The 23,464-nt window shown below is 49.8% G+C and overlaps 2 protein-coding genes across 7 annotated transcripts in view; one reads left to right on the forward strand and one right to left on the reverse strand.

Annotated features, from left to right (window-relative positions):
• Nucleotides 1–5,898, reverse strand: part of Lyzl4 (lysozyme like 4) — a 72,215-nt gene extending 66,317 nt beyond the window's left edge. Inside the window, exons 1-3 of one of the 3 annotated variants that reach the window (XR_006850273.2) lie at nt 5,539–5,858; nt 4,742–5,147; nt 1,040–3,614 (exon numbers count right to left, since the gene is read on the reverse strand). The gene's annotated coding sequence lies outside the window, so the exon portion shown is untranslated. Of the gene's footprint in view, nt 1–1,039; nt 3,615–4,741; nt 5,148–5,538 lie in introns of those variants that run through there. The other 2 variants (XR_006850274.2, XR_009226072.1) reach the window with 2 other exon arrangements.
• Nucleotides 5,899–5,927: 29 nt separating this feature from the next.
• The window catches only part of Vipr1 (vasoactive intestinal peptide receptor 1), a 52,405-nt gene continuing 34,868 nt past the window's right edge, over nt 5,928–23,464 (forward strand). For 3 of the 4 annotated variants that reach the window (XM_046437604.2, XM_046437606.2, XM_046437607.2), the window contains exons 1-3: nt 5,928–6,251; nt 16,384–16,489; nt 21,305–21,412. In XM_046437604.2, the coding sequence (XP_046293560.1) occupies nt 6,174–6,251; nt 16,384–16,489; nt 21,305–21,412 (292 nt within the window). In that variant the 5' untranslated portion in view covers nt 5,928–6,173. Of the gene's footprint in view, nt 6,252–16,383; nt 16,490–21,145; nt 21,208–21,304; nt 21,413–23,464 lie in introns of those variants that run through there. The other variant, XM_046437608.2, reaches the window with a different exon arrangement.

Consider the following 23,464-nt stretch of genomic DNA (forward strand, 5'->3'; position numbering starts at 1 on the left):
GTCATGGGGCTGGGACCTGAAGTCTGCCTCTAAGAGCTTAAAAAAAAAAAAAAAAAGAGAGTCCTACTGCTCCAAGGAACTGAATTCTGCCAACAACCTGAATGAACTTGAAAGAGGACCCTGAGTTCCATACAAAACTGTAGCTCTGGTCAAAACCTTGGTTTCAGTAGAGGACCCAGCTAACCCACATGTGGACATCTGACTACAGAAAATGTGAGATGATAAATGAATATTGTTTCAAGCTGCTAAATTTGTGGTAATTTGTTACACAGCAATTAAAAATAAATATACTTTATTCCTTTCTCTTCCCTCTTTATGCAAAGGTAACCACTAATGTGGCTTGGGTGTTTACCATGCCTGAACACTATTTATACCTTCACTATATTATGATGTGTCCATAAAAGTTATTTAGTATTGTTCTCAGAATTTTAAATCTACCTAAGTAACATTGTAACATACATATCATTCTGCAACCTGCTTTGGTTGTTCAACAGCTTATTTTAGTTATGTACACCTCTATTGAGAGATGTGTGGCTCTTGTCCATTTATTTTAACGGCTGAATAGAATTCTTGAGAGAAGCATTGTAGACTTGACAGTTCTTCCCTTTTAAAATACCTGTTTTATATGCCTTGAGGCTATTTGATTCGATGCATAGATGTTTGGGGTTACCTTCTTGATAGATTGAATGTTCTAATAATATGAATTGTCCTCTTTGTGGTTTTTTTTTGTTTTGTTTTCCACCTTAAATTCTCATTTACTTAAGATCATTGTACTGTCATGTGTAACTAATTAAAACAAATTTTAAAAATTCTCATTTACTTTGACTATGATAATTAATGTTTACAGTTATTCTTGATTCTGCTTTTATGCTTCTATGTATCATGTATTCTTGGTTATCCTCCCATACACACAACCTTTTATTGGATTGTTGGTATTTTCTTAAGTTTCATTTTTTTTTCTTTTGGTTATTTGGGAGTTACATGGAGATTGCCATTTTTTCACATGTACTTCTACGAATTTTTAACTCACACGAATCTCTGGTGGCATTATGTTTATTTAAAGTCAATGTCTATTTTGTCACACTCACATTATGTCTCTCTTCCAAATCTCTGCCCAAGGTCAATGACATACCAACTCAGGAAGACAGGCCTTGGAGTAGGGAAGTGAATGAGAACTTTGAGCTCCCCTGTGGAGTCATTCTGAACTTTCCCTATGGTTGAATATGCCATTCCCTGTGGAATCTACTGCCCCAGAAATGAGCTCTGAGAAACAGTCTGGAGATGTCTGTGGTCCTGGGCACCATCTCTGAGATTCATCCCTCTCTGACCCTAGCTTTCCCCAGCTCTACTCTCCTGGGAACCAGCCAAGCCCTACTCTGACTCCCACCTGGGAACAGATGAATCTGTACAGACCCATGCCCATACACAAGGACACATACAGACACGGACACATATGGAAAGGCATACACGTGCATACATGCATGCACACACACCCACATGCATAGACATACTCGTACCTGCTGCAGTAAGCATTTGACCAGAGTCTGTGGCTGTTATTGGAGAATAAATGGGAGGGAACAGTCCCTCCCTCTTCAGTCTCCCAGACTCAAGGCACCATGACCCTCATGCCAAGCTGCCTGGTGATAGACTGCTGACCCCTGGACCAAACTGAGCCCATGATTGTGAGGAAAGGAATTCTCAGGTCATTCTTCTCTGTGCCTAGACTAAGAGCTCCCAAGGGCAGACCAAGTTCTCCTCTTTATCCCCTAGAGCATGGCAGAATCTCCCCTCCCTGTTTCATTTCCCAAGCCTCAGTTTCCCCACTGTGGGATTTCCTGTGCCATTTAGCTATAGGGCATGCCATGTGACAGCCTTAGCTATATTACCTTCAGGGCCCACCACAGCATTTAAGCCATGACTATGTTCTTCTTGACAACCCCAACCATTGACCAAGCACAGTAGAGTGACTAAGGCTTCTATGTGCAATCTTTGTTCTGGGACTCACAATTGGGTTGGCAGGAATTTACTTTCAGATCTGTACAACGTCCAAGGATCTCTCTGCCCAATTCTTCTTTCTCCTCTATCTTTCATAGGGTCCCCCTGCCATCCAATAAACTTCCAGGACAAGCTCCCAGGACAAGCTAAACTGAGGTACCTATAGTTGACACTCCCTCTCCCCCACACAGCTCTAAGTCCCATTTTTCAGGATCAATGATTGGCCTTTCTAGAACTGGTCCCTGGGCTTTATTTCTGTATCTGGCAGTCTGAACAATTCTTTCTTTATCACCTGTACTCCATGAACTTTGTTTTCTTCCTAAATGCACCTTTAGCAACAGCAAGAGTTCCTCCCTAACCCCTGCCCAAGCAATGCTAGAATCTCCTGAAGGGGATGTGTCTAAGTGATTCTCAAATCCCTAGCCCCATCACAAGGCCAGACCAGGATAAGTGATACGTGAGAGGTGAATGAATGAACAAAATCCATGCTATTACCAAAGGGATCTCCTACCCTCCACTAAACCACAAGTTGGAGTTAAAATATACCTACACACAGAAAGAAATGGCCCCCAAAGAAGGAACAGCCTGGGGAGGTAGTAAGCACCCCATATCCCTGGAGCTGCCAGACCCATTCCATGAATATAGACTTTAAGGTGTTGGTCCAGAAATCCAGAGAAGGCAAAGCTTGCCTGTATCCTAACAGTAATGTGGATGGAGAATCCTGGAGTGGCGACTCCCCTGGTCAGGTCATTTCCTCTGACCTTCATTATGCAGGTCAAGGCCACTCTAGGTCCCCACCCTTCTCACTCTACTGAAGAACCTTGCCACCGTTGAGTTCCTATGCAGGATCTTTAAGACAGTGTGTGCATGATTCTGAGAGGGGCTGAAGGACTGGAGGAGGCGAGGGTGGCACACACTGCAGGGATGAGGCAGGCAGGAAGCCAGGCAGGCTCCCAATGAGTAACTGCAGATTCCCTTGTGCTGTGCCTGTTGTCACGGGGGATGGCAAGTGACTCTGTTTCCATCTCTTTTCCCCCACTTCCTGCATCCTCTGAACCCCTGTGATTCTGAAAAGCAGGAGGGAGGCGGGAGCTTGAACCAAAGTCTAGGGGGAAATGCCAGGAATCCAGGTGGGGAGAACTCTGAACGAAATGCTCAGAAAATGCAGAAGGACATGGGGACTGGGAGCAGGAGGTGTCTGTGGCCCTCCTCCCCAGTCTGTACTGTAAGGCCACTAGAGGAGCTCAGACTTGGCACAGTATAGCAGGGTGGGGAACAGACATCCCACGTAACTACTTCCACTCCCTGTAGCCTGTCTCTCCCACCTCCACTTCCTCCCCTCTCAGAAGCCTCCTCAGGTCACCTGAGTAAGCAAAAAATGGCTTCCTCATCAGAACTCCCCAAGAGTGAGTCCATGTTTGGTTTCCCCAGTGTCTGAGAACACAGGACAAGACATTTTGGAGCAATTAGTTGAAGCATGGTCAAGTTTAGCCTTGGTTGAATTTTTTTTAGGTTTTTGTTTATTTCTGCTATTTTTCTCTTCTCTGCTCCTTTTCACTTCTGAATATGTTTTGGGACCTCAGATAGTAAGAAAGGGTGGATCCCCCAGAGGAACAATTCTGAAAGAACAAAGAAATGATCTTCATTGCAAAGAATCTACTGCAAAACTATTCTCCCTGAGTCACCTTCCCTTTTCTGGGAGGAGGACTACAAGGACACAAGGAGGCACTATTAGTCTCCCTCTCTGCTCCGGCACGGCCATCCAGCCCTCAATTGAAGAGGGGATTCGTGTAGACAGGGTATCCCGTTCTCACTGATGACTTTAAGATTCTCTCTCTCTCTCCCTTCTTACCCTGTCCAACAGCCACCTGGTAAGGGTCACATGGCAAAGTGGGGTCCCTCCTATTCCCCAATCCTCATCCCTCTCAGTACTCTCTCAAGTGCCTGAGAACACTGATCTCAGAGAGAACAGGAGAACGTCAACAGGCCAGGAGGATATCCCATCATCAGTGAGATACCAGCATCCTGCAGCTGGCTAGGCAATGTGTGTGTGAAAGGGGTGGTGGTGGTTATGAGAGCCAAGATGCACAGATTTGCTGTTCACATCAAGGGCTCCTGGGTGCCGCACCAGCAGAGATGACTCCTCAGAATAAAGACATGATGCAACTGCCCTGCTGGGTACTGAGGCCTTAAAGGTGGTACACAGGGTCATAAGCAGAAGCTAAGTCCTGAGCAAACAGTGTTGCCCCCAGGAATACTGACAGTTGAGGAACTGGCCAGCAATCATTCAAACACTACCTTCACTGAGTGGTTGGGTCCAAACCCCAGAAAGACCAGAGCAGAGACACTTCCAGTCCCACATGTTGGGAAGCTCCCTGATTAATGAAAAGGAGGTGGAAACTATAGGGAGAGCAATAACTACCCAGGTCCTCCTCTGTTAAGGGAGTGCCTCAGAGGTATCCACCTCTATGCCACCAGTGCATAGCACAGGATCCAGGGCATAGCCAGTGGTTCATAGAGGATCATTGAAAGAAGGTCGACAAAAGAGGGGAGAGGAGGAGGTGAGGGGTGACGGAATGCTGGAAAAGAGAAAGGAGGGAAAGTAGACAGCCAGGGTACACCACAAGTAAGAGGAACCCAGGAGGGGCCAGAGTGCTCATGCTTTACCGGCTCTCCTCAAGCCCACCCCAACAGCAGTCAGGAACTGGAGGGAAATCCCAGCAGGTCCTCAGAAACTCCAGCGCACCTGCTGGTCAGCAGACGCCTGGAATCAGATTTCGTTCAAGCCGCTGCAAGCTCTGCTTCACTTGTGTAGACGCGCAGCCCTCTCCGTCTCTCCACTGGACACAGCCACTCCTTCTATTCATGTTGATCCACTCCCCTCCGCCCATCCTGGCCGCTGCCACCACACCTCTAGTCTCTATGGTGCTAGTTCGAGCCCTCGGAAAGAGGCAAGGCAGCCATCTGAGCTTGTTTCATAAGAAAGACACTCTCAGAGGGCGCCCCATTCTAGAGTCGAATAAACAGAGCCTGAAGCACCGGCTATGGAGAGAGGCTAACCCGAAATCACCCAGCGACCGACGGGCCTGGAAGCGCAGCGCCAGAGGCAGGCAGCCGAGTCCTGGACCCTCTCTGGACCTCAGTCTCTCCAGCTGTAAAATAAAGAAGGCGGGATGAGGACAAGGTTTCTTGGTTCCTTTTAGGTCAACCGCAGTTCCCGGGCCCGAGAGCTGGGAACAGACCTTCCCTCCCCGCGCGAGGGCGCTGGAACTTCGGCCCAGCCTCCCTTGGGAGGTGCCCGAGCCGAGACGCACGAGGGTGCGGACACTCCCATCTCCCTGGAGCAGGGCCCCTCGGGGTATAATAGTCCAGGGCCTTGTGCCTGTGCGGAGCAGGTCCCGCCAGTTGACCCCAAAACAGGAGAGGCACCGAAGATCCCGGAATCGGGCATCGTTTGCCGCTCGCTTGCCCTCGCCCAGCCTCTCCGGCGCGACAGAGAACACCGGTCAGTTGAAAATGTACCAAACAACGCGTCCCACCTACCCCCGGTCGCTGCCAGCCCTGAACCCAATGCGGGCCCCAGCCCTCAGCCTGGGAAAATAAGTGGCACTTCCTGTCTTGTAATCCGTTTCACGTTCCAGAGACCAAAGATGCGCAAAAGTGGGAAATAGGGAGGCTGGCGGGGAGGCCTCCTGGAGAAGGTGGCTCCAAAGGCAGACGTGATGAGCTCTGGAGTAGAACTGAGGGGGTGGACGGAGGTGGGACACCGCATCCCGGAGCTCGGGGAAGTCGTGAGCCAAGCAAGGAAGAATGGGGCGTGTTGGGGTCTTGAGAATCCCCGGAGATGAGCCCGGAGGGGCGAAAGCTTATGAATGCCTCACGACGAAAAACTGACGCGTGGGATTGGAAGAGGAAGCTCCGGGGACTCCCCACTTTCGGGGGCGCCCCAGCCCCGCCCCATACCTGCGCGCCGGCCCCGCCTCCACTGATCCATTGGCTAGACCCGCCGCCCGTCAGGCGAGCCCCCGCGGCCCGCCCCCAGCCCCAGAGCAGCGCCTCTTAGAGCTGGGGCCACTGTGCCAGCGCCACTCTGTCAGGCTGCGGGCCATCTTCCGAGCTACGCCGCCCGCCAACCCATTACCCACGACCGGCCGCCCGCCGCGGGTTCAGGGCGGACCATGCGCCCGCCGAGCCCGCCGCCCGCCCGCTGGCTCTGCGTGTTGGCAGGAGCCCTCGCCTGCGCCCTCGGCCCCGCGGTAAGTGTCTGCCCAGCTGCCCAGATTTCCCGCACTTGGGGGTGAGGTGGGGGCGGCGGGAGCCGGGCCATCTGTGCGCGCGTCTGGGTAAGGCCGATGAGGGGCACCCGGTGAGGAATAAGGCGCACAAAGCTCCAGGTTCTCGCCTCCTCCCTCAACCCCCAACCGGATCTAGACCCGAGAGGTGGGGTCTAGTTTGTGCCCAGTCCTTCCCAGCGCAGCCCAGAACCCGCACAGTGAGGTGATCCCGGGATTGATAGACAGACTGGGAAGAAGAGAGGGCCCGGAACTTGCCTTCTGAGTGCATGGTGTACGCAGAGTAAAGAGACAGAGTGGCAGAGTCGGTGCTGTGGTGGGTTGAGATGGAAGATCTGATAGACTGCGGGTGGGAGACCGTGAGGGTTGCTCTCTGTGTGGTGCCGGAGTAGAGGTGTCCCTGGGACGTTGTGGCTACGTTTGGGATGAGGTCTCAGCAGCAGATCCCAGCGTTGGAGCCCAGGTCCTGGGAAGGACTCTTAGGATCAGGTGGGTGACAGGCAGACGACGAGAGCAGGAAAATACTGGAGTCCAAGGAGGATGGTGGTGAGCAGTGAGGGTGTAGGGGTGGTTTTTAACAGGAGGGACCAGTCATATGCATGGGGAGAGCTGATCAGGGAGCCAATGGCCAACAAGCTGTGGTTTCCCTCTCTTCCTCCTACTTCTGCTTCCTCCAGACAAGCTTATGTATGCCCCTGACCCATGTATACCCCTGTGCCCTACTTGCGGGTGTGCTCACTTGTGGCTGTGGATGGCTCTTCAAGGCCACAGGGCAGATGCTGGATCATCTCCCCAAGAACAACAAAATCCTCAAGACTCACTGAGTCTACCCAAGCCCATTTGTAAAATGGGCAAAGTGAAGCTCAAGAGTCGTCAGAGCCATACCTTTTCCCCACCAAGCAGAACTGGACAGAGGATGTTTTTGTTTTTGTTTTTTTGTTTTTCCCTACATCTACCCAATCCCTTGAGGAACCTAGAGTTACTGCTGGAGCAGGACCTACAATGCAAGAGAACTCCAGTTCTGGAACCAGCTCCAGTTTGGCTGTGGGAGGGTGGGTGATCTTAATCATCGAGTCCCTTCTGTCCCATGATCTCTAACCATCCTCTCCCATGGTAGGAATTTGATTTTCTACCTAGTTGGTGTGTTGCATACCTTGGGGACGGGAAGCTCATTAGCTGGCCTTAAGCCCCTACCCCTCATACTGATAGACATGAGACCCACCTTCTAAGCTTTCCAAGCTTCACCAAGCTCACAGAGGCTACCCCAACAGGCTACTCCAACAACCTTCTGGTTCTCACATCCCTGGATTCCAGCCACCTCAAAATCTTTTTGGATGAGCCAAGGATCTTGGGCTACCATTGGCAACACATTCCTTCATCCTTGGAAGTTTCTGTGCCCTGAGACAGAATGTTTTCAGAGAAGCCTGCCTCTCACACCAGACCATATCTGCCCTCTGCATCCTGAGACAACCCAAACCAGGCTCCTCCAATTCTAATTCTTTTCTCTTTCCACTACTTATTTGGTGCCCGATCCTAGCACTCCTCCAAGGACCTTCTCCGATTGCTCTGGCCTACTCAGCCTCCCTCAGCTACCCTTCAGGCTTGCTCACCTCCCAGCCCAGGCTGTTCTGCCCATCCCCCAGGATCAGGGACAGGGTGTCTCACTCTCCCATGTTCCTCACAGCCCAGACCAGGACTGGGTCCACAGGGCAAGGAGAAGCCTGGTTGAGGGTGGGCTGCAGTAAGAGGTTCCCATTTCTCTCTCTGCTTCTCCCTTCATACTTGCTCCCTCATGGAATGGACACTAGGCAATTCTGCTCCAGTCGGACTTGGGAGGGGGGGGTGGGGAGAAGTTATCAGAGTCATAAAATGGCAGCTGCAAAGTTCAGTTTGAAAGCCCAAAGCCTTATCACTCCTGTTTATGGTGCCCTGACCTCAGCCTAGGGAAGGGAAATCTCTGAACAGGGAAGCAAAAAAAGGAAAGAAAACCTCTAGTGTCTCAGAGGAGGAAGTCTGCCCCAAGGCCACCCGTCAAGCCTTCCACTGCTCCTGCCCCCTGGACAGCAGATGCCGGGCTCCTCCCTCAGAAGCAGAGTTGCCCAGGGCCATGCCAGCACAAGACTGGGGCAGGGGCCCAGATCCTACCCTGGGAATGTTCTCAGAACCTGGGAGGTTCTCACCCTCCTGGGTGGGGAACCCAGGAGGAAGGGTCCTGGGGTTTTGCCTCTCAGAACTGAGGGCAGAGACACTGAGAGGGTAGTCAGGGAAGGCTCTCTGGAGGAAGCAGGACAATGTCCTGAAGAGTTTAACTAAATGAATCAACCTTCCACCCCAGACCATGAAACATCCTCTCTTGGCCTGATCCCAGAAGGAAGAGGACTCCCCCAGCTCCCTTCAGTGTGGGATGGCCAGGGGTTTAGGGAAAGCATGACTCCTCTATCTGCTGAGGCAGGGGACTGGCCACCTGCTCTGGGGACATCATTTTGTCCTAGGCATTCTGCCCTGGCCACCTGCTTCCAAACACTACAGGGCTATCCACAGCTGCCCTGGCCTCTTGGCCCCCAGCAGGCCATCCTGTGGGCTTTAGGAAACATGACTATACCCTGTCTCTAAATAATATACAAAAATAGGGGGCTGGGGAGTGGCTCAGTGATTAAGCACCCTTGGGTTCAATCTCTGGTACAAGGGTGGGGGTGGGGGACATGACTGCAGCTGAATCAGGTTGCTGCCCCCTGGAGGGAAGTGACACCTTGATTAGGCCTGCTCAGGGATTCCAGGGAGCTATGCTGGAAGAAGAAGCTATTCTTGGAAGTTTTCATCCTCCCATCCTGGTGCCTTGTGATTCAGCCTTCTTTGAAGTTTTTGGGGATTCCATGGGGAGCTCCCATTGGGGACTAAAAACCTAGTCCATATACCATCTATAGCAATGGTCAGTTGACCTGGGAAACATTTTTAATCTCTGCAGGTGGTCCTCTGTTTCCTCATCTCAAAAGAGAAAGCAAGAACCATTGGTTCAGTGTGCAGGAAAAATGGGAAGACAGGGCTGGAATAGAGCCAGCTCCCCCTCCTGACTGGGGCATTTTCCCTGAGCCCCAGACCCTCTGTGAAATATGGCTGGGCATCCATTAGGACCTTTATGAGCTTCAAAGGAGGTAAAGGTGGCAAAAGTGTTGTGTTATCTGTGACAGGGATCCCAGGGATGGTGCTGATCCTCAGCTAGGGAGACCTATGGACCTTCATCCAAGGTAGCCAGGAGCTCTGGAAATGGGGGATGTTTCCTCATGAGGTGGCCAATCTGGGGGTGAAGCTCCAGCTCCAGGTAGATGATGGGTCCTCTCAGAGAGGGCTGGGTGGTGGGTAATGCATACTGTGGGGCAGCCTCAGTGGCAATCCAAACTGGGTCATAACATCAACATAGGACCTCTAGCCTGCCAACCTCCTGCCATTGTTGAGCCCCTAAGGTGGCCCCTCTGGCCATGGATGAGAATGAACAAAGCCTAGAGACTAAAGGAAACCCTACCCTTTTCTCAGTCTCCCAGAATCTACCCTCCTGTTTGAATTCTCAGCACAAGGTCTTCATTCATTGTGCCCAGCAAAATTGCACTATGTCTACACCTGCTCTTGTACCTTAAGTACCTAAGAGGTACTTTAGAAATTTTTCTGAAGGAGAAAAAAAAAATTAATCTCCCTACAACATGTATGAGTTTTGGTTTTTGTTGTTGTTTTAGTATTAGGGATTGAACCAAGGACTTCCAAATTCTGGGCTTTATCAGTAAGCTATACCACCAGTCTTTTTATTTTTTATTTTGATACAGGATTCTCACTAACTTTCTCAGGCTGACCTTGATCCTCCTGCCTCAGCCTCCTAAGTAGCTGGGATTACAGGTGTATGCCACCATGCCCAGCTGCTTTTTGTTTTTTTTCAATTTTTACTGTGGAAATTTTCCAAGGTATGAACAAGTAGAAAGAATGGTATAATGAGCATGCAAATACTTGCTAGGTTTGACAATTATTAGCATATAACAATATTTGCATCATTTGCTTTTCTTGCTAAAGTATGTTTAGTCAATTGTAGACATCCTGAACCCCATATTATTTTGAAATACACATCTAAAATCAAAGGACATTTTCTTATAGAACTATATTATCACACATAACAAAATTCGAATGTTAGTGTCCTTCATATCTAATATTCAAATATCCCCGACCACATTTAATGAAGCACCACAAAGTGAGTGGTGACATCAGGGAACTGTCCTATCCCAGGAGCTTTCATATCTGTATCTGATGGAATTGGAAAGCAAAGCGGCAGGTGCATGGAAAGAGAACAGGGTGCATTGGCAATGAGCATCTAACGGGGCTCCACCCAGTTGGATCAGTCTTACATGCATCCCCCCTCTTGTGTAGCTCAAGATATGAAGATCCATATCTCTCAGGAAGTGCCTCCTCCTATCTAATTCCAAAACAAGTTCTTCCTGTATATTGAGTCACCAGAGGAGACTGCCCGGTACTGAGGACATGCAGCCTGGTGGCTCCTGGTTCTAGGGACCTAGCCTTCTGCAGATGGCCCCAACACCAGCATGGCTCACAGACAACTTGTTTGTAAACTAGATCCTGTCAACCCCACTTCCCAGAGGGTGCCTATGATGACTTTCAAGGGGCAGAGGATTTAAAGTGAATATTTAGCCTGAAAAACTTCATGTCCCAAAGGAAATCTTCTAAGAAGCACTCTCAGATGGGAACTGGATGCATGTTTTTGCTTAGATTCTGCTAATTATGAGAGCCCTCATCCTGGTTCCTCTCTGAGCTCTGGAAACTTTTGTTTTGTTTTGTTTTCCCAAGCCCAAACCTGTATCCTTATATTTCCCCTTCTTCCTCACTTCAACCCCAACACACACACACACACACACACACACACACACGTGTTCTCATTCTACTCTTCTACCATTCTAGATCCCAGCCTTCCCCAGGAAGAAGTATGGTTTGCAAAATTTGGCTTTGGGCTACTGGCAGAGGGAAGAAAAGCCAGAATCAGCAAGGTAGGGATATGGGGGAAGGAGAACAGACAGACTGGACACTTCTACTCTGGTGGTTACAGCTTCCACTTATCAGTGGGTGAGCCATTCAGGCTGCTTGCGCTTATGCAAAGCACTAAGATGGGGTCAGGGCCAACCTGGCTTGGGGACTGGATGTGACAATAACTGTTAATCCTTATAGGCAGTCCCTTACTGCCAGGCTGATATCCTCCAATAGTGACCTTGGACACAATCCTAGAAATTGGTGGTACTTTTGCCCCATTTTATAGACAAGGCTGGCAGAAGTCTGGTTCCAGAAGCTGTGGTTTTTAACTGGACTTTGCTTCAGTAAGAAGTGCTATTTCTTCCAGAGGGGTTATGGCATGCTCCATGCTGCCCTGAGATTTTAATTAGTAAAATGTATAAATCTGAAGTGACAACTCAGTGAATTGTATATATATGCATAATGGTGTGACTAGTTCCCAGGTCAAACCATTATGCCCAGGATAACACGTTTTTCTGTCATCCCAGCTGGCTTCCACATGCCATTTCACAATAAGATAAATATCTTATTATCAACTTTTTTAGTGCCCTCTGCAAAGCTGAGAGAATGTTTCTCCTCTCTTCTGTGACTTCCAGGTACCATGATCTACTTTGCTTTCCCACTCCCAGCCCCCTCCCTTCCTGCCCTTTTCTCTTCCTCTCCTTCCCCCCCCCGCCCCCACACCCACCCTGCCTCCCTGACTACAAGATCTCTGTCTCAGACACAAAATGCCATACACAAAATCCCATGTGCCTTTGATCACACTGCTTTTTCCTCTCTGGGTTCTCAGTTTCCCTCAATGTCTGTGACCTCTAGATTTCAAGTTGAGAAGGTTTAAATAAATGTCGGGGTCATGATGGTTTCCTCACAGGACTGCAGTAACAGAAAAGATGATAAATGAGCACTCCTGAGCATTTTGTCCTCTCCTCCCCACTCCCCTTCCTCCTCTGATGGTCCCAGGCAGGAAAAAAAGCTCCCACCTTTGACAAACCTCAGAAGCCCAAATTATCCATGGTTGGCTCCCAGTGCCTGCCAATCTGCAGGCAGAAAATGCTTTCTCCTGACTCTCTTAATCCTCCTGTTGCATTTTATATCCCCCTCCGAGAATAGCTGCTCCTCACAAGGACTCACGTTCCCTTGTACCCCTCCAGCTGCAACCAAAGGGATCTTTGCAAAATGTGTATTCCCCCATTCTCATTCTCCTGCGTCAAATCTTTGAGGGTCCTCTGTAGCCTGGCACTTTTGAACTGTTATTCAAGGTCCTTTCCAATTCCACCCCTGCCTGTATCTCTCCATTCATCTCCTGATGCCTTCAGAATTGCTTGCTGCAGCCACACCAGGCCTCTTGCAACTTGAACATGTTAGGTATTGTCATGCCTCCATGCTGATACATACACTGCTCTTGCTTTCTAGGATGCTCATACTCTACTTCTAACTGTCCAACTCTTACACATCCTCCAGGACCAAGCTTTACTACCCATTCTGTATGATGCCCACACTCCAGCTATGTACAGCCCTGGAAAAGACTTGGTTACATTGGGCCAGGGAATTTTCCAACTCTCTGTGTGTACCTGGAGTCTGGAGGGATAATTAGGATGTTTAGAAAAAGGGAAATAAGTGGGAGAGGAAGTCCAAAGTCTGCCTGAATTCCTCAGTGATAAGGACTACAGGGAGCCGTCCTGGCCCTGGCCCTTAAAGGGCGATGGTTGACCAGAAGGCCAAAGGCAGGACCATGAAAAAGAATTGATACTGTCCAGACCAATAGTCAGAGATTTGGTCCCATCTGGGAATGCACATTTTCTGGATGACCTCAGGTCCCTCTTTGGTTCTCCATTTCCTCTAATCTTTTCCAGATGAAGTCTATCATTCAATTATATTCCATCAAAGGAAGAATTCATCTTCTAGGTCACCCCGACTTGATTCAGAGACATCCCAAGCTCCTGGGTTACCCTGGGCACTCCTATGCCCACCTCTCTTCCAAAGTGCTTCTCTAAACTACCTCTCAGGAAGGGCTCTGTGGCTGTGCTTCTGGGGAAGCAGAGTTGGTTAGCAAAGTTGGCCTAACTCTCTTTCACTCTCAGAGAGTTCCAGGCATAAGCTGCTAGGAATCTTAGTCCCCACGGTGTCTGGGCAAGGGGAATGTATCTCTTGGTCAACTGAAAGATCATAGCCCTGGCTTAAGAGGACCTAGAAAGTAAGGGCATCCATTTTCCTGTCCTCAGACCATAACATTAAACATTTTGAGTTCCAGAGACAGAAAACTCAACTGGCTTAAGCCATAAATAAAGGCATTGGTTCATGTTGTGGGAAACAGTTCTGGTTTCAGGCATAGCTTCAATCAAGGGCTTAGATGATATTCAGAAAACCTGGTTTTTCTCCATCTCTTTATTCTGCCTTCAGTTGTATGGTTTTCATTACTGTGTTCCATTTGTCAACAAGATGGTAATGGAAGTTCCAGCCCCTGCCTCCTTTAGGTTTCCAATCCAGTGGGGAAAAGTAAATCCACTTGCCTAGTAGCTTAATCCAAAGTCCCAGGAGTGAGCCTTCTGGCTCTGAGCAGCCTGACTTGGGCACGTGCCAGGCAGTGTGGCTGGGAATGCACTGATTGACTTAAGTCTTGGGCATATGTCCATCCACTGGAAAAGGGTTCATCGTAACCCCATGAACTAGGGGTAGGGAAGGAAACAGCTTCCCAGATAGAGATGAGGATGTGGCACCAGAGAATAGTAAAGGGTGGTGGAAGGTGGAAACAACAGATGTCCCCTCCACTACCTCCATCCAGCTTTCATGTCACAGTGTGATGGGAGGTGAGAATGGGCAGGACAATCAGGAGAGGCTGGAAGGGGCCGGAAAGCATAAAGAACCCTGTTGCTGGTGGACAACAGGGCTGGCAAGGTACCTGCAGGAGAAGCGTGCTCCTAGACAAGCAAGATAAACCAGTGATCTTGCTTAGGGTGGCCGGTCCCTGGATTTCTCTTTCAGAGACCATCTCTGGGATCCTCTTGACCATCCTTCTTCCCAAACTTGAGTATGAGCCAGGCACAATGCTTAAGACACGGCATTGTGAGCATTTCAGCCTGAATAACCCTCATGGAAAAGAGGGGAAGCTCGTGACCCCCCCCCCACCCCAATGAGGATCCCTCGGCACAGTTTCCTTTAAGTCTCCTGTCTTTTAACTGTTTTGCAAATAACTGTATCCTGTTCCATGACAGATGTGTTTTAATATGCCAAGTTTTAAATGACTTACCAGCTCAGGTGTTTACCCCAACTGACTGGCAAAGTAAATGATCCAAGATGAGATCCATGTTCACTGTTTAGCTTCTAGGCCAGTGGCACATGGGCAGGGTTCTGGATGCTGGGAGAGTCTGAAAGGTGTCTTGGACAAGGAGACCTTTCCTTGGACCTAAACTAGGTCGGCCATGGTGCCAACTACATATGGGAAAGTTGGACTATAGGAGAGCTGCAAACAACAAAGCTCCATAAAGCCTTCAACAAAGAATGAGAGAGTTATTGGTGTGAAAGAGTCTCAGCTTTGCAGCCTGAGAGGCATTGGATTGTCCAGCCTCAGCTGGGACCCTTCTCCCTTGATGACAGTGGAGAGCCACTGTCACCTGGGATGCACATTCTTCACAGGGTTGACTTACTTAGATCAATGGTCAACTTGCTGTGTACTTTGGTGCCTGCAGTCCAGATAGGGACCCCCTTAAAGGAAGGAAATGAAAGGAAGCCCCCACCTATGCTCTTCCCACAGACTCACTTCAAGAAACCTTCAAATCAGCAGGGGAGGTGGTTGGGGTCCATTTTGCCTAAAGAGAAACTGAGGCCCCAGGGAGGTAAGGACCCTGTTCCAGGATGGGAAGAATAACTTGTTAGAGACACTAAGAATCTCTGATTCTGGAGAAGTCTTGCTGGATCCTCTCCTATGTGCTAATGCAATGTTATCCTTCCTGGGCATAAAAAAAAAAAAGGAAACTTGTTGGTTTGCCAGGAATGGCTGCTACTCCTCTAAAGTCAAAGAGACAGACAGGAGCTACCACCAGCCCAGTCATTCCTCCATGGTAGATTTTACCCACTTTTCCCATCCAAGAGTTTCTAAAAACTGTTTGTTTATTGTTTTTCCTTTCTGGTTGCTTCTATACAGCCATCCCCCTACTCACATGTCTGCCCAAGTGCCAATGTCTTGCCACACTGATCTGCCCTACCTGCACCTTGATCCCTGGCAAGTGCACTGTGGAAAGCAGGAGAGAAGTGTAGGATTTTCCACCCCTTCCCTCCAATTTCCAGAGACAGAGGAGGCCTAGTGGGAACTCAAGACATTCTAGAGGGGCCTCTCTTACTTCCTTAAACTTCCCTGACCTTTATCAGATCTGGTATAGCTTGAATCATCCAGAAGCTAAGGAGGCGGGAGGTAAGGTCTAGACAAGGGGAACCACACCCCTTCCCAATCTGGTAAGCATGGGACTGACAGGCTCCTGGAGTGGGATCAGAAGCTGCAAAATGCCTCTGTTCCCTGATTCCTCCAAGGCCTGGCCACACAAATTGGAAGCTGGAATCCAGCTCCTCAGAACAGGGTAGCCCAGCTGAGCCCCAGCCATCTAGGGAGACTGAGGTAAGGGTAGAGAACCCCAAACCAAGCTGGAGAATGGCAGACTCCAATGGACCACCTTGGGGATCTAAGGAGAGGCTCTCTTATCCCTTGCCAGGGTCATGCTACCACTTACAGTCAAAGCATCATTACTGGGGAGCCACCTAGAAGCCATGACAGTGCTCTCAAAGTAGACGAACTTTGGGAATAATGGACAATAATTTGGGGTCAGATCTAGGTCAGGGTCAGGGTCCAGTCTGGGCCTAGGATGGATATGTAGTCTGGGGTTGGGATGGGGGTTCAGTATGGTATTTGGATCACCCCGGGGAAGTCCTGACTGGGTCCTACCTGGTCCCATGCTCCTGGAAATCGTGGATGAGAGGCAGGCTGTGGACAAGGCTGACAAGCACCCCCCCACCCCCCCACCCCCACCCCCCGTCTGTTTCCCTGCAGGGCGGCCGGGCAGCCAGATTGCAGCAGGAATGTGATTATCTGCAGATGATCGAGGTGCAGCACAAGGAGTGCCTGGAGGAGGCCCAGCTGGAGAATGAGACAGCAGGTGAGGCCCAGTGGGAAGAGAGGAGCCGCAGACCCCATGGAGCCCCATGTCTCCTCCTGTTGTGAGCTGAAGTCCAAGTCACATACACTCCACATTGGTTAGATGGAGATCACAAGGGACAGGGATTGCCCCACAGAGCTGCTAGGTGGTAAGTTGGGAGAAAGAAGGTCGAACAGGTCTTCCTGTTCTCCTCACCCTACCCCAGGTCTGGGGAGCTCCCAGCTATCAACAAAGAACCTACTGATTTGGGGCTCTGAAATTGGTGAGGGTTCAAAATGAGTGGGGATGATACTTATGGCTGCTGACCCATCCAGGATGGAGGTCCAGGGTTCTAGGTAATAGAGGCTTATGGACAAGAAGGCAGGCAAGTTCCAGGACACCCAGCCCAGCCCATAGAAAGGCTGGAGTAGCTGCCCAATGGGAGCACTACTGAATCAAGTCTCTAGCCACGGACTTGGTTAGAGCCAGGATGGGGAGGCCTGGAACTAGAGCACCATACTCTGGGATTAGACCATTGTATTTCAGAGGAAGAGTGGGGCATTCAGTCAGTGACCTCCACAGGGACTACCTGGAAGCTCAAAGCCATCTTGGAAATGCAGAGCAAGGAGTACTAGGCTAGTCTGGACAAATCTGGAATACTTAATCATAAGAGAAGCTGGAGCCCTGCTTCTTTCTCCCAACCCTAAATGCTGCCAGCACAACACCCAAAGGACTAACAGTGACACTGCCCATACATAATAGTCCTTAGGCACACACAGTGGCCTACCCATCCCAACCCACCATCAGTAGGCCCAATGAACCATCAGTTCATTGTCCTGCTTAGTAGACCAGTCAAGGTCAGCCCTAGAGGCCGAGCACATGAGAGTCCCTGCTGCTCCTCCTCAAGGATCTGGGAGAACTCCAGCCTGGTAGTATGAATAGTGGTACCCAGCTGCCCAGGACAGGGCCACCAGGACAGCTCAGCAACAGGAGGTTGAGCCAGATTTTGGAGGGTGAACAGGTTTGGAGAAGCAGAGAAGCTGGGAAAGTGGGGATACCAAGGCAGAGCCTGTTGAGAGCCAGGCGGGTCAGGTTCAAGGCTCACTGAGGATAGAAGTTGGTTCCTTAGGCAGAGAGTGAAGTAACTGCATCTGCTCTGGGCCTCCATCCCAGGTCATCTCCACAAGGCTGGGCTTACAGGGATGGGACAGCCTGTAAGAGTCAAGAGCACCTCTCTGCCCTGCTGGGTTCTCCAGATCCCCAGCCATGGCCCTGAGGCTGACAGTTATGGAACCTCTCCTGAGCCCCTGCTCCTTGGCTCTGATGCCCAAGCTCTATCTCTTGCACACATAAGTGAGGGTATGTGACCTCACAGATGGGCCTTGCCCCTTACAGGGTAAAATGCTCCTGTCTCCTGAGTCCAGGACTGAGGCTGTGTCAAGGGGTAGCTGGAATTGCCCTCTGCCTATGTGCCCCATACTGCCCTTGTGAGGGTAGAGAGGAGGATCAGGCTGCAGACAGGCCCTAGCAGGCCTCCAGATCATGGGCTGGCCTGGGAGACCCAGACCCCAGACTCTAGGCCCCACTTTAGCGCCTTCCCAGCCCTGGGGCAGGCCACCTCGTGATGTTGATGAGATCACTGCTGGCACCTGGTGCCTGTTGAGTGCCAACACCCTGTCATTCGGCAGCCAGCCTGAGATCCAGGGGAGGGCAGGCGTAGGTCTATGGGCTGTGTGTCTGCCCATGACCTTGTGTGGGACTGGGTGTGTGTTCCTGTACATGTGAGTTCACACTTCTGGTGCATACCTATCTGGGGTTCTGTCTCTCTGGGGTCTGTTGCTCTGACTCTGAGTATCCCCAGGAGTCGTGGATGTGTGCCTGTGCATGCTTAGATGCATCTGCCTGGTATCCTGTACCCCTGTGTGTCAATTTGTGAGCATTTCTATTAGAGTAAATGTCCATGGTATACTCAGATGGGTCTGTCCTTGTGCATGTCTGTCTCTGTGAATTGTGTGGCCCTCTGTACCTGTTTGCTTGTGTCTAGTCTTCTCATGTCCATGTAAGTATCTGTGTGTGTGTATGTGTGTGTGTGTGTGTGTGTGTGCGCGTGCCTGGGGTTCTGTGTGTCTCTTTGTGCATGCACTTCTAGAAAATGACACAGCAGAGGCCCAATGCCACCCTGCCTTGCCATTCCTTATTTCATGCCTCAGGGTGGGCTTTCCTATTGGGATAACAACCCCACCCAGTGGGCACACAAAAAATATTCCCAGGCCAACAGGCCATTCCACATACCAAACATTTTCATGGCTATGACCCCTCTACTTCTTCCCTGACCCTGCTACTTCAGCAACCAGTCCTACCCTGCCTTCTACAAGAGGCTTCCCCGAACACATCCCCCATATTGTCCTCTTCCCTGGCTTCCTGCCTTACTTGATGGCCTGCACCCCAGGACCAGTTGTTTGGTTGTGATTCCTTGAGGCCCAATGTGACCTACCTGAGGTCAGGGCCTAGTCTCCCTCTCTTCTGATCCACCTCTGGTGAAGCCAAGTTCCGGGCCAGAAGCCGGGTTCTGAATCGGCTCCCTAGACTGTGCTGGCAGCTGGAGCTTCAGAGAGTCTGAAGTCTGGAGGGGACCCAGACAACAGTAGCTGGCCTACAAAACAGGGTGTGGCAGGCACTGTCAGAGAAGGATAAACAAAGTCCAGCAGCAACCAAATCCCCAGAGAAATGTCTTGGAGCCCTTCAAACCAGCAGTGGGAACAGGCGAATAGGCTGCACCTCCTACCAGCAAGGTGACCTTCAGCTATGCCTAATCATGATGCCTTAGTTTCCTCAGATGTGAAGTGGAAGGGTTAAATAAGCTATTCCTTTAAAGAGGGCAGAAGAGTGCCAGGCACATACCAAGCCTACATGTGTTTGATATTAACAGGGTCTTAAACCATAAGCAGAATTTGACTGGCCCGACAGGCCTCTACGTGGCCTCAAGAGAGGCTGGCACAGGAAAGGAGGAGAACCGGCAGCCAGACCAAGGCTGCAGGTGCTCTTGGGGTAGGTTGGGGTGGAAGCGGTTGGAGCGCACGAGGAAGGGAGACTAGTCCGACCAGACCCCAGGGTTCAAGTGTCTTCTTCAGCCTTTAGCTGCAGGTGCCACCTGCCTACTGCAAACCCAGAGGTCCCTGCCTCCAGTCTCCACTCCCACTGCTGCCCCAATCCAGCACTCAGAGTCTCTTCCCCTAAGTGGGGACATCCCTCCACCTCCTCTTCCCAGGCCCCCTTCTTGGGAACTTGTGAACCTTCGGACCTGGGCTGGGCTGGGCTTGGCCCAGCTGGCGTTGACTTTGGCTCAGGGGTTGGGTTTCCTGAGCAAATCTATGGGACTGGCAGGATTGCAAAGAGACAATTAAGCCTCCCTCAGGGGAGGGGGTCCAGAGTAGTTGTAGTCACTCAAGGGCACCCTGATCCTAAAGAGGCAAAATTATGGCATTTGCATCTGCCTAGTAAATCAGATCTCTGAAGACGCCCCTGACTAGCCAGGTCCTGCAAAACTCATAGCTACACAGTGAAGCCCACAGCCTGTGCTGCAGGCTTTTCTCTGATGCCCCCATCACCATTCCTAACCCAACTGAGCTGGAGACATTTGTTCTGATGTGTGAGCTTTATGCAGAGTCTCAAAACCTAGATGAACCCTAATATACTTGTCACCCCATTGTACCCAACACCTCCTTTTTATAACAACATTTTTTCTAAGGTCTCTTTTTACTATTATAAAATGAGATTCACAATCCACTCATATTCATTCTTTAAAAAAAAATTAGGGTTTATAATTGGCCCTTCTGGGACATGTTTTGCTTTTTGAATGTGTCGTAAAAGTCTTGTTTGTGTCAGTAAAGTAGGATCTATCACCATTGTTGAAATTCCTTAAACTGCTGCTGATGAGAATTTTGTGATACATTTTTGAAATCTAAATGTCAGTTTTCTCAAAAATCGTAAAAAGAAAGGTCATTGTGCTACCAAAAAAAGATGTTCTAGCTATAATATGAAAGACAAACAAAAAGGAAAGTAACTTGTAATACAATGCTGTGTACACATTCAGGCATGATTGCACTAAAAGATAAGAAGATATGGTCTGAAGGTTGTACCTATAAATATAAATTCTGGGAATGTGAGGGCAATAAATGCAGATTGATATATGCAGGTGGTTATATCAGTGACTCAAATATCACAAACAGTGTTGCTGTGGGTAACATGATTTCCCAAATCATCAAATGACTCTAAAGTTCAGAACAAAACAAGGTATATTCCTCTCCCCCTTTTCTCAATGGTTACATTCCTGGAAAACTTCATGCATGTTAAGCCCTGTGCAAAAAGCACCTTAGGTTTTCACGTAAAATAGACCAAGAGTCCAAGCTCTGGTCATTGCAAAAGGTTTTCATCTACACAGATGCCCAGTGGCACATCTGAAAGTCATGCAGAATGTAAGAGGATTTATCACTGTGTAGGACCATCCAGGTCACCTGCCTGGCATCCCTGGTTACTGCCCATCAAATACCAGATGAAGCCTTCCATCACTGCAATAAACAAAACCTCCAAGCATTCAAAATACCCCAAAGGGGCACTCCATCCCTCACTGAGGACCATGGAGTGGTAGTCATGCCTTCTCTCCCCTCTCCCTGTCAGGACATGTCCTGAACAGCCTTGGCAAGTCTGTGCCTCCCCTCTCAGACTGGAGCTCCTCAAAGGTAAGAGACTGTCCGGAGGAGGAATAGAGTGGTACCTGTGAGCTCAGGTCCCAGGGCTTCTCTGGTGACCCATGTGTCCTCTGCCTTCACCACACAGGCTGCAGCAAGATGTGGGACAACCTTACCTGCTGGCCGGCTACCCCTCGGGGCCAGGTAGTCGTCTTGGCCTGCCCCCTCATCTTCAAGCTCTTCTCCCCCATTCAAGGTAAGAATCCTGGTCTGAAGGGCAGGAGCTATGGTGGTGTATGTGAGCCTGCTGGAGTAGGGACTCCCTTTCTCAAGGAAGGGGAAAGGCAAAGGGACGTAGACAAAGGGGTTGGAGTGATGGGGGGTGACAGGGGAAGCAACAACCCTGGATCTTTGAAGGACTCAGGGGATTTGATTAGCTCTTCACAGAGAGATAAGAATGTGGGAAGGGCTCACTAAATATTTGCTTAACAATTGATAACTGATTGACTGACAGGTGCTTGATTAAATTATGGCTCCCGTGTTCCTGTTGTCTTGGGTTGGTTGTGATTCAGTCTTTTGCTGCCTGGAGCCGATGATCTTTTGGGCTCCATGAAACTGCCACACAGCTTTGCTTACACACATTGTCTTGTTCTGCTTAAATGAATGTTCACATGTGAGACAGAAATTTTAAAAAAGGGAACTCTTTAGGAAGTGGGTTTTCTTGCTCCTGAGTCATTAGAAGCCTCCAACACACGGTCATTCGTTCTTCCTTTCAGTGGATGAAGTACCTGCTAGTACACGAAGAACAGGGTTAGACAACAGTATGAAGGGGTTACTAGAAACAACCACCCTCTGCCTGCCTTCTGGGGGAGCAAGGATCTAGCTGGAGAGGCATTTAATGTGGCAATAAATAAATATGTCATAAGGGGTCAGAAGTTCTGGGAAGGAGAAAGAAGAGAGCGAGGGCACTGTACGGCAGGTGTTTACAAACAGCATTTCTAAGGAGGTGATGCTTCAGCTAACAGTGTGAAGACCTGGAGGTGAGAAAGGGTCACTAGGCAGAGATCCTGAGCCAGGGGATAAGTGTGAGAGAGAATCACTAACTGTACAATAAATATTTAAGGAAACCCCTGAAGGATGGCATGGCTGGAGTTCAGAGGAAGGAGGTGAGGGTAGATACAGACTCTGCAGGGCATTGATGACCTATGTGAGTTTTGTCCCAAGTCTGGTGAGAAGCCATAGGGGATTTGGAGCAGTGGACAGGCATGGTCCAATTTGGGTTCTTGTTGGAAACTCTGGTTTCTCTGAGAGGGAAATGGGAAGACTCAGTGACAAGGCATACAATATTTGATGGTGGCTTGAATTCAGTTAGAAACTGTGGTGGAGGAGAAAAGTGTGAGAGGTTTGTGTAATGACAGTGTGGAGGTGAGAGAGGGGACAGAGAGAGAATCTACATGCACTCCACACCAGTCCAGGTTGCATGAAAGTGTAGGAGGAGCTATAAGGGGGCAGGAAGGATCCAGAGAATAGCAGGATGGATGGAGAGAACTGAGGGAGGAGGAGAGAATATGGAAAGAGAATGGATAGAAGAGCAATGTGGTGAAGTGAACTGGTAAAGGATTAGGATGGATGGAGAGAAGAGAGACAGGGGAACATGATGGACAGAGAGGACTGAGTAAAGAGGGGATGGTTGTGGGATAAGGAGTTAGAAAGGATTGGGGTGGGTGTAGGGAACTGAAGGAGGAAAGGGGTGTAATGAGAAGACTGAGAGAGGAGCAGGATAGAGGAGGAGTATGGGAGGAGCATAGTTACATGGAGATGACTGAGGGAAGAGCAGGATGGATAAACAGGTCTCCTCAGTTCTCTCCATCCATCCTTCTCCATAACTCCTACTGATCACAGCACTGTTCCTCTTTCCTCGGGCCTCTTCATCCACCCCTGGTCCCGCCTTGGACCCATACATCCACCCTGTTCTTTTCTCAATCCTTTCCAGCCATCCTGCTCCTCCCTCAATCCTCTCAAGCCACCATGCCTCTTCCTCTCTCCTACACATCCTGGATCAGGATGGTTGGAGAGGACCACATAAGGAGCAGTGTGGAAGGTGAGAGAGGGTGGGACAGCATGCATGGAGAGGACTGAGCGAGGAGCAGCACAAATGAAGAGGATTAGGGGAGGAGCAGGGTGAAGGGAGAGGACTGGGGGAGTAACCAGCTTGACCTAGAAGACAAAGAGAGGAGATGGATGAATGGAGAGGACTTAAGGAAAACAAGTACAGATGGACAAGACAGAAAGGGGAACACGAAGGGTA

This window comes from Marmota monax, unplaced genomic scaffold, assembly GCF_021218885.2.
Source record: "Marmota monax isolate L192 unplaced genomic scaffold, Marmota_monax_Labrador192_F-V1.1 WCK01_AAM20220418_F8-fsc00021, whole genome shotgun sequence".
NCBI classification, from domain to species: Eukaryota; Metazoa; Chordata; class Mammalia; order Rodentia; family Sciuridae; genus Marmota; species Marmota monax.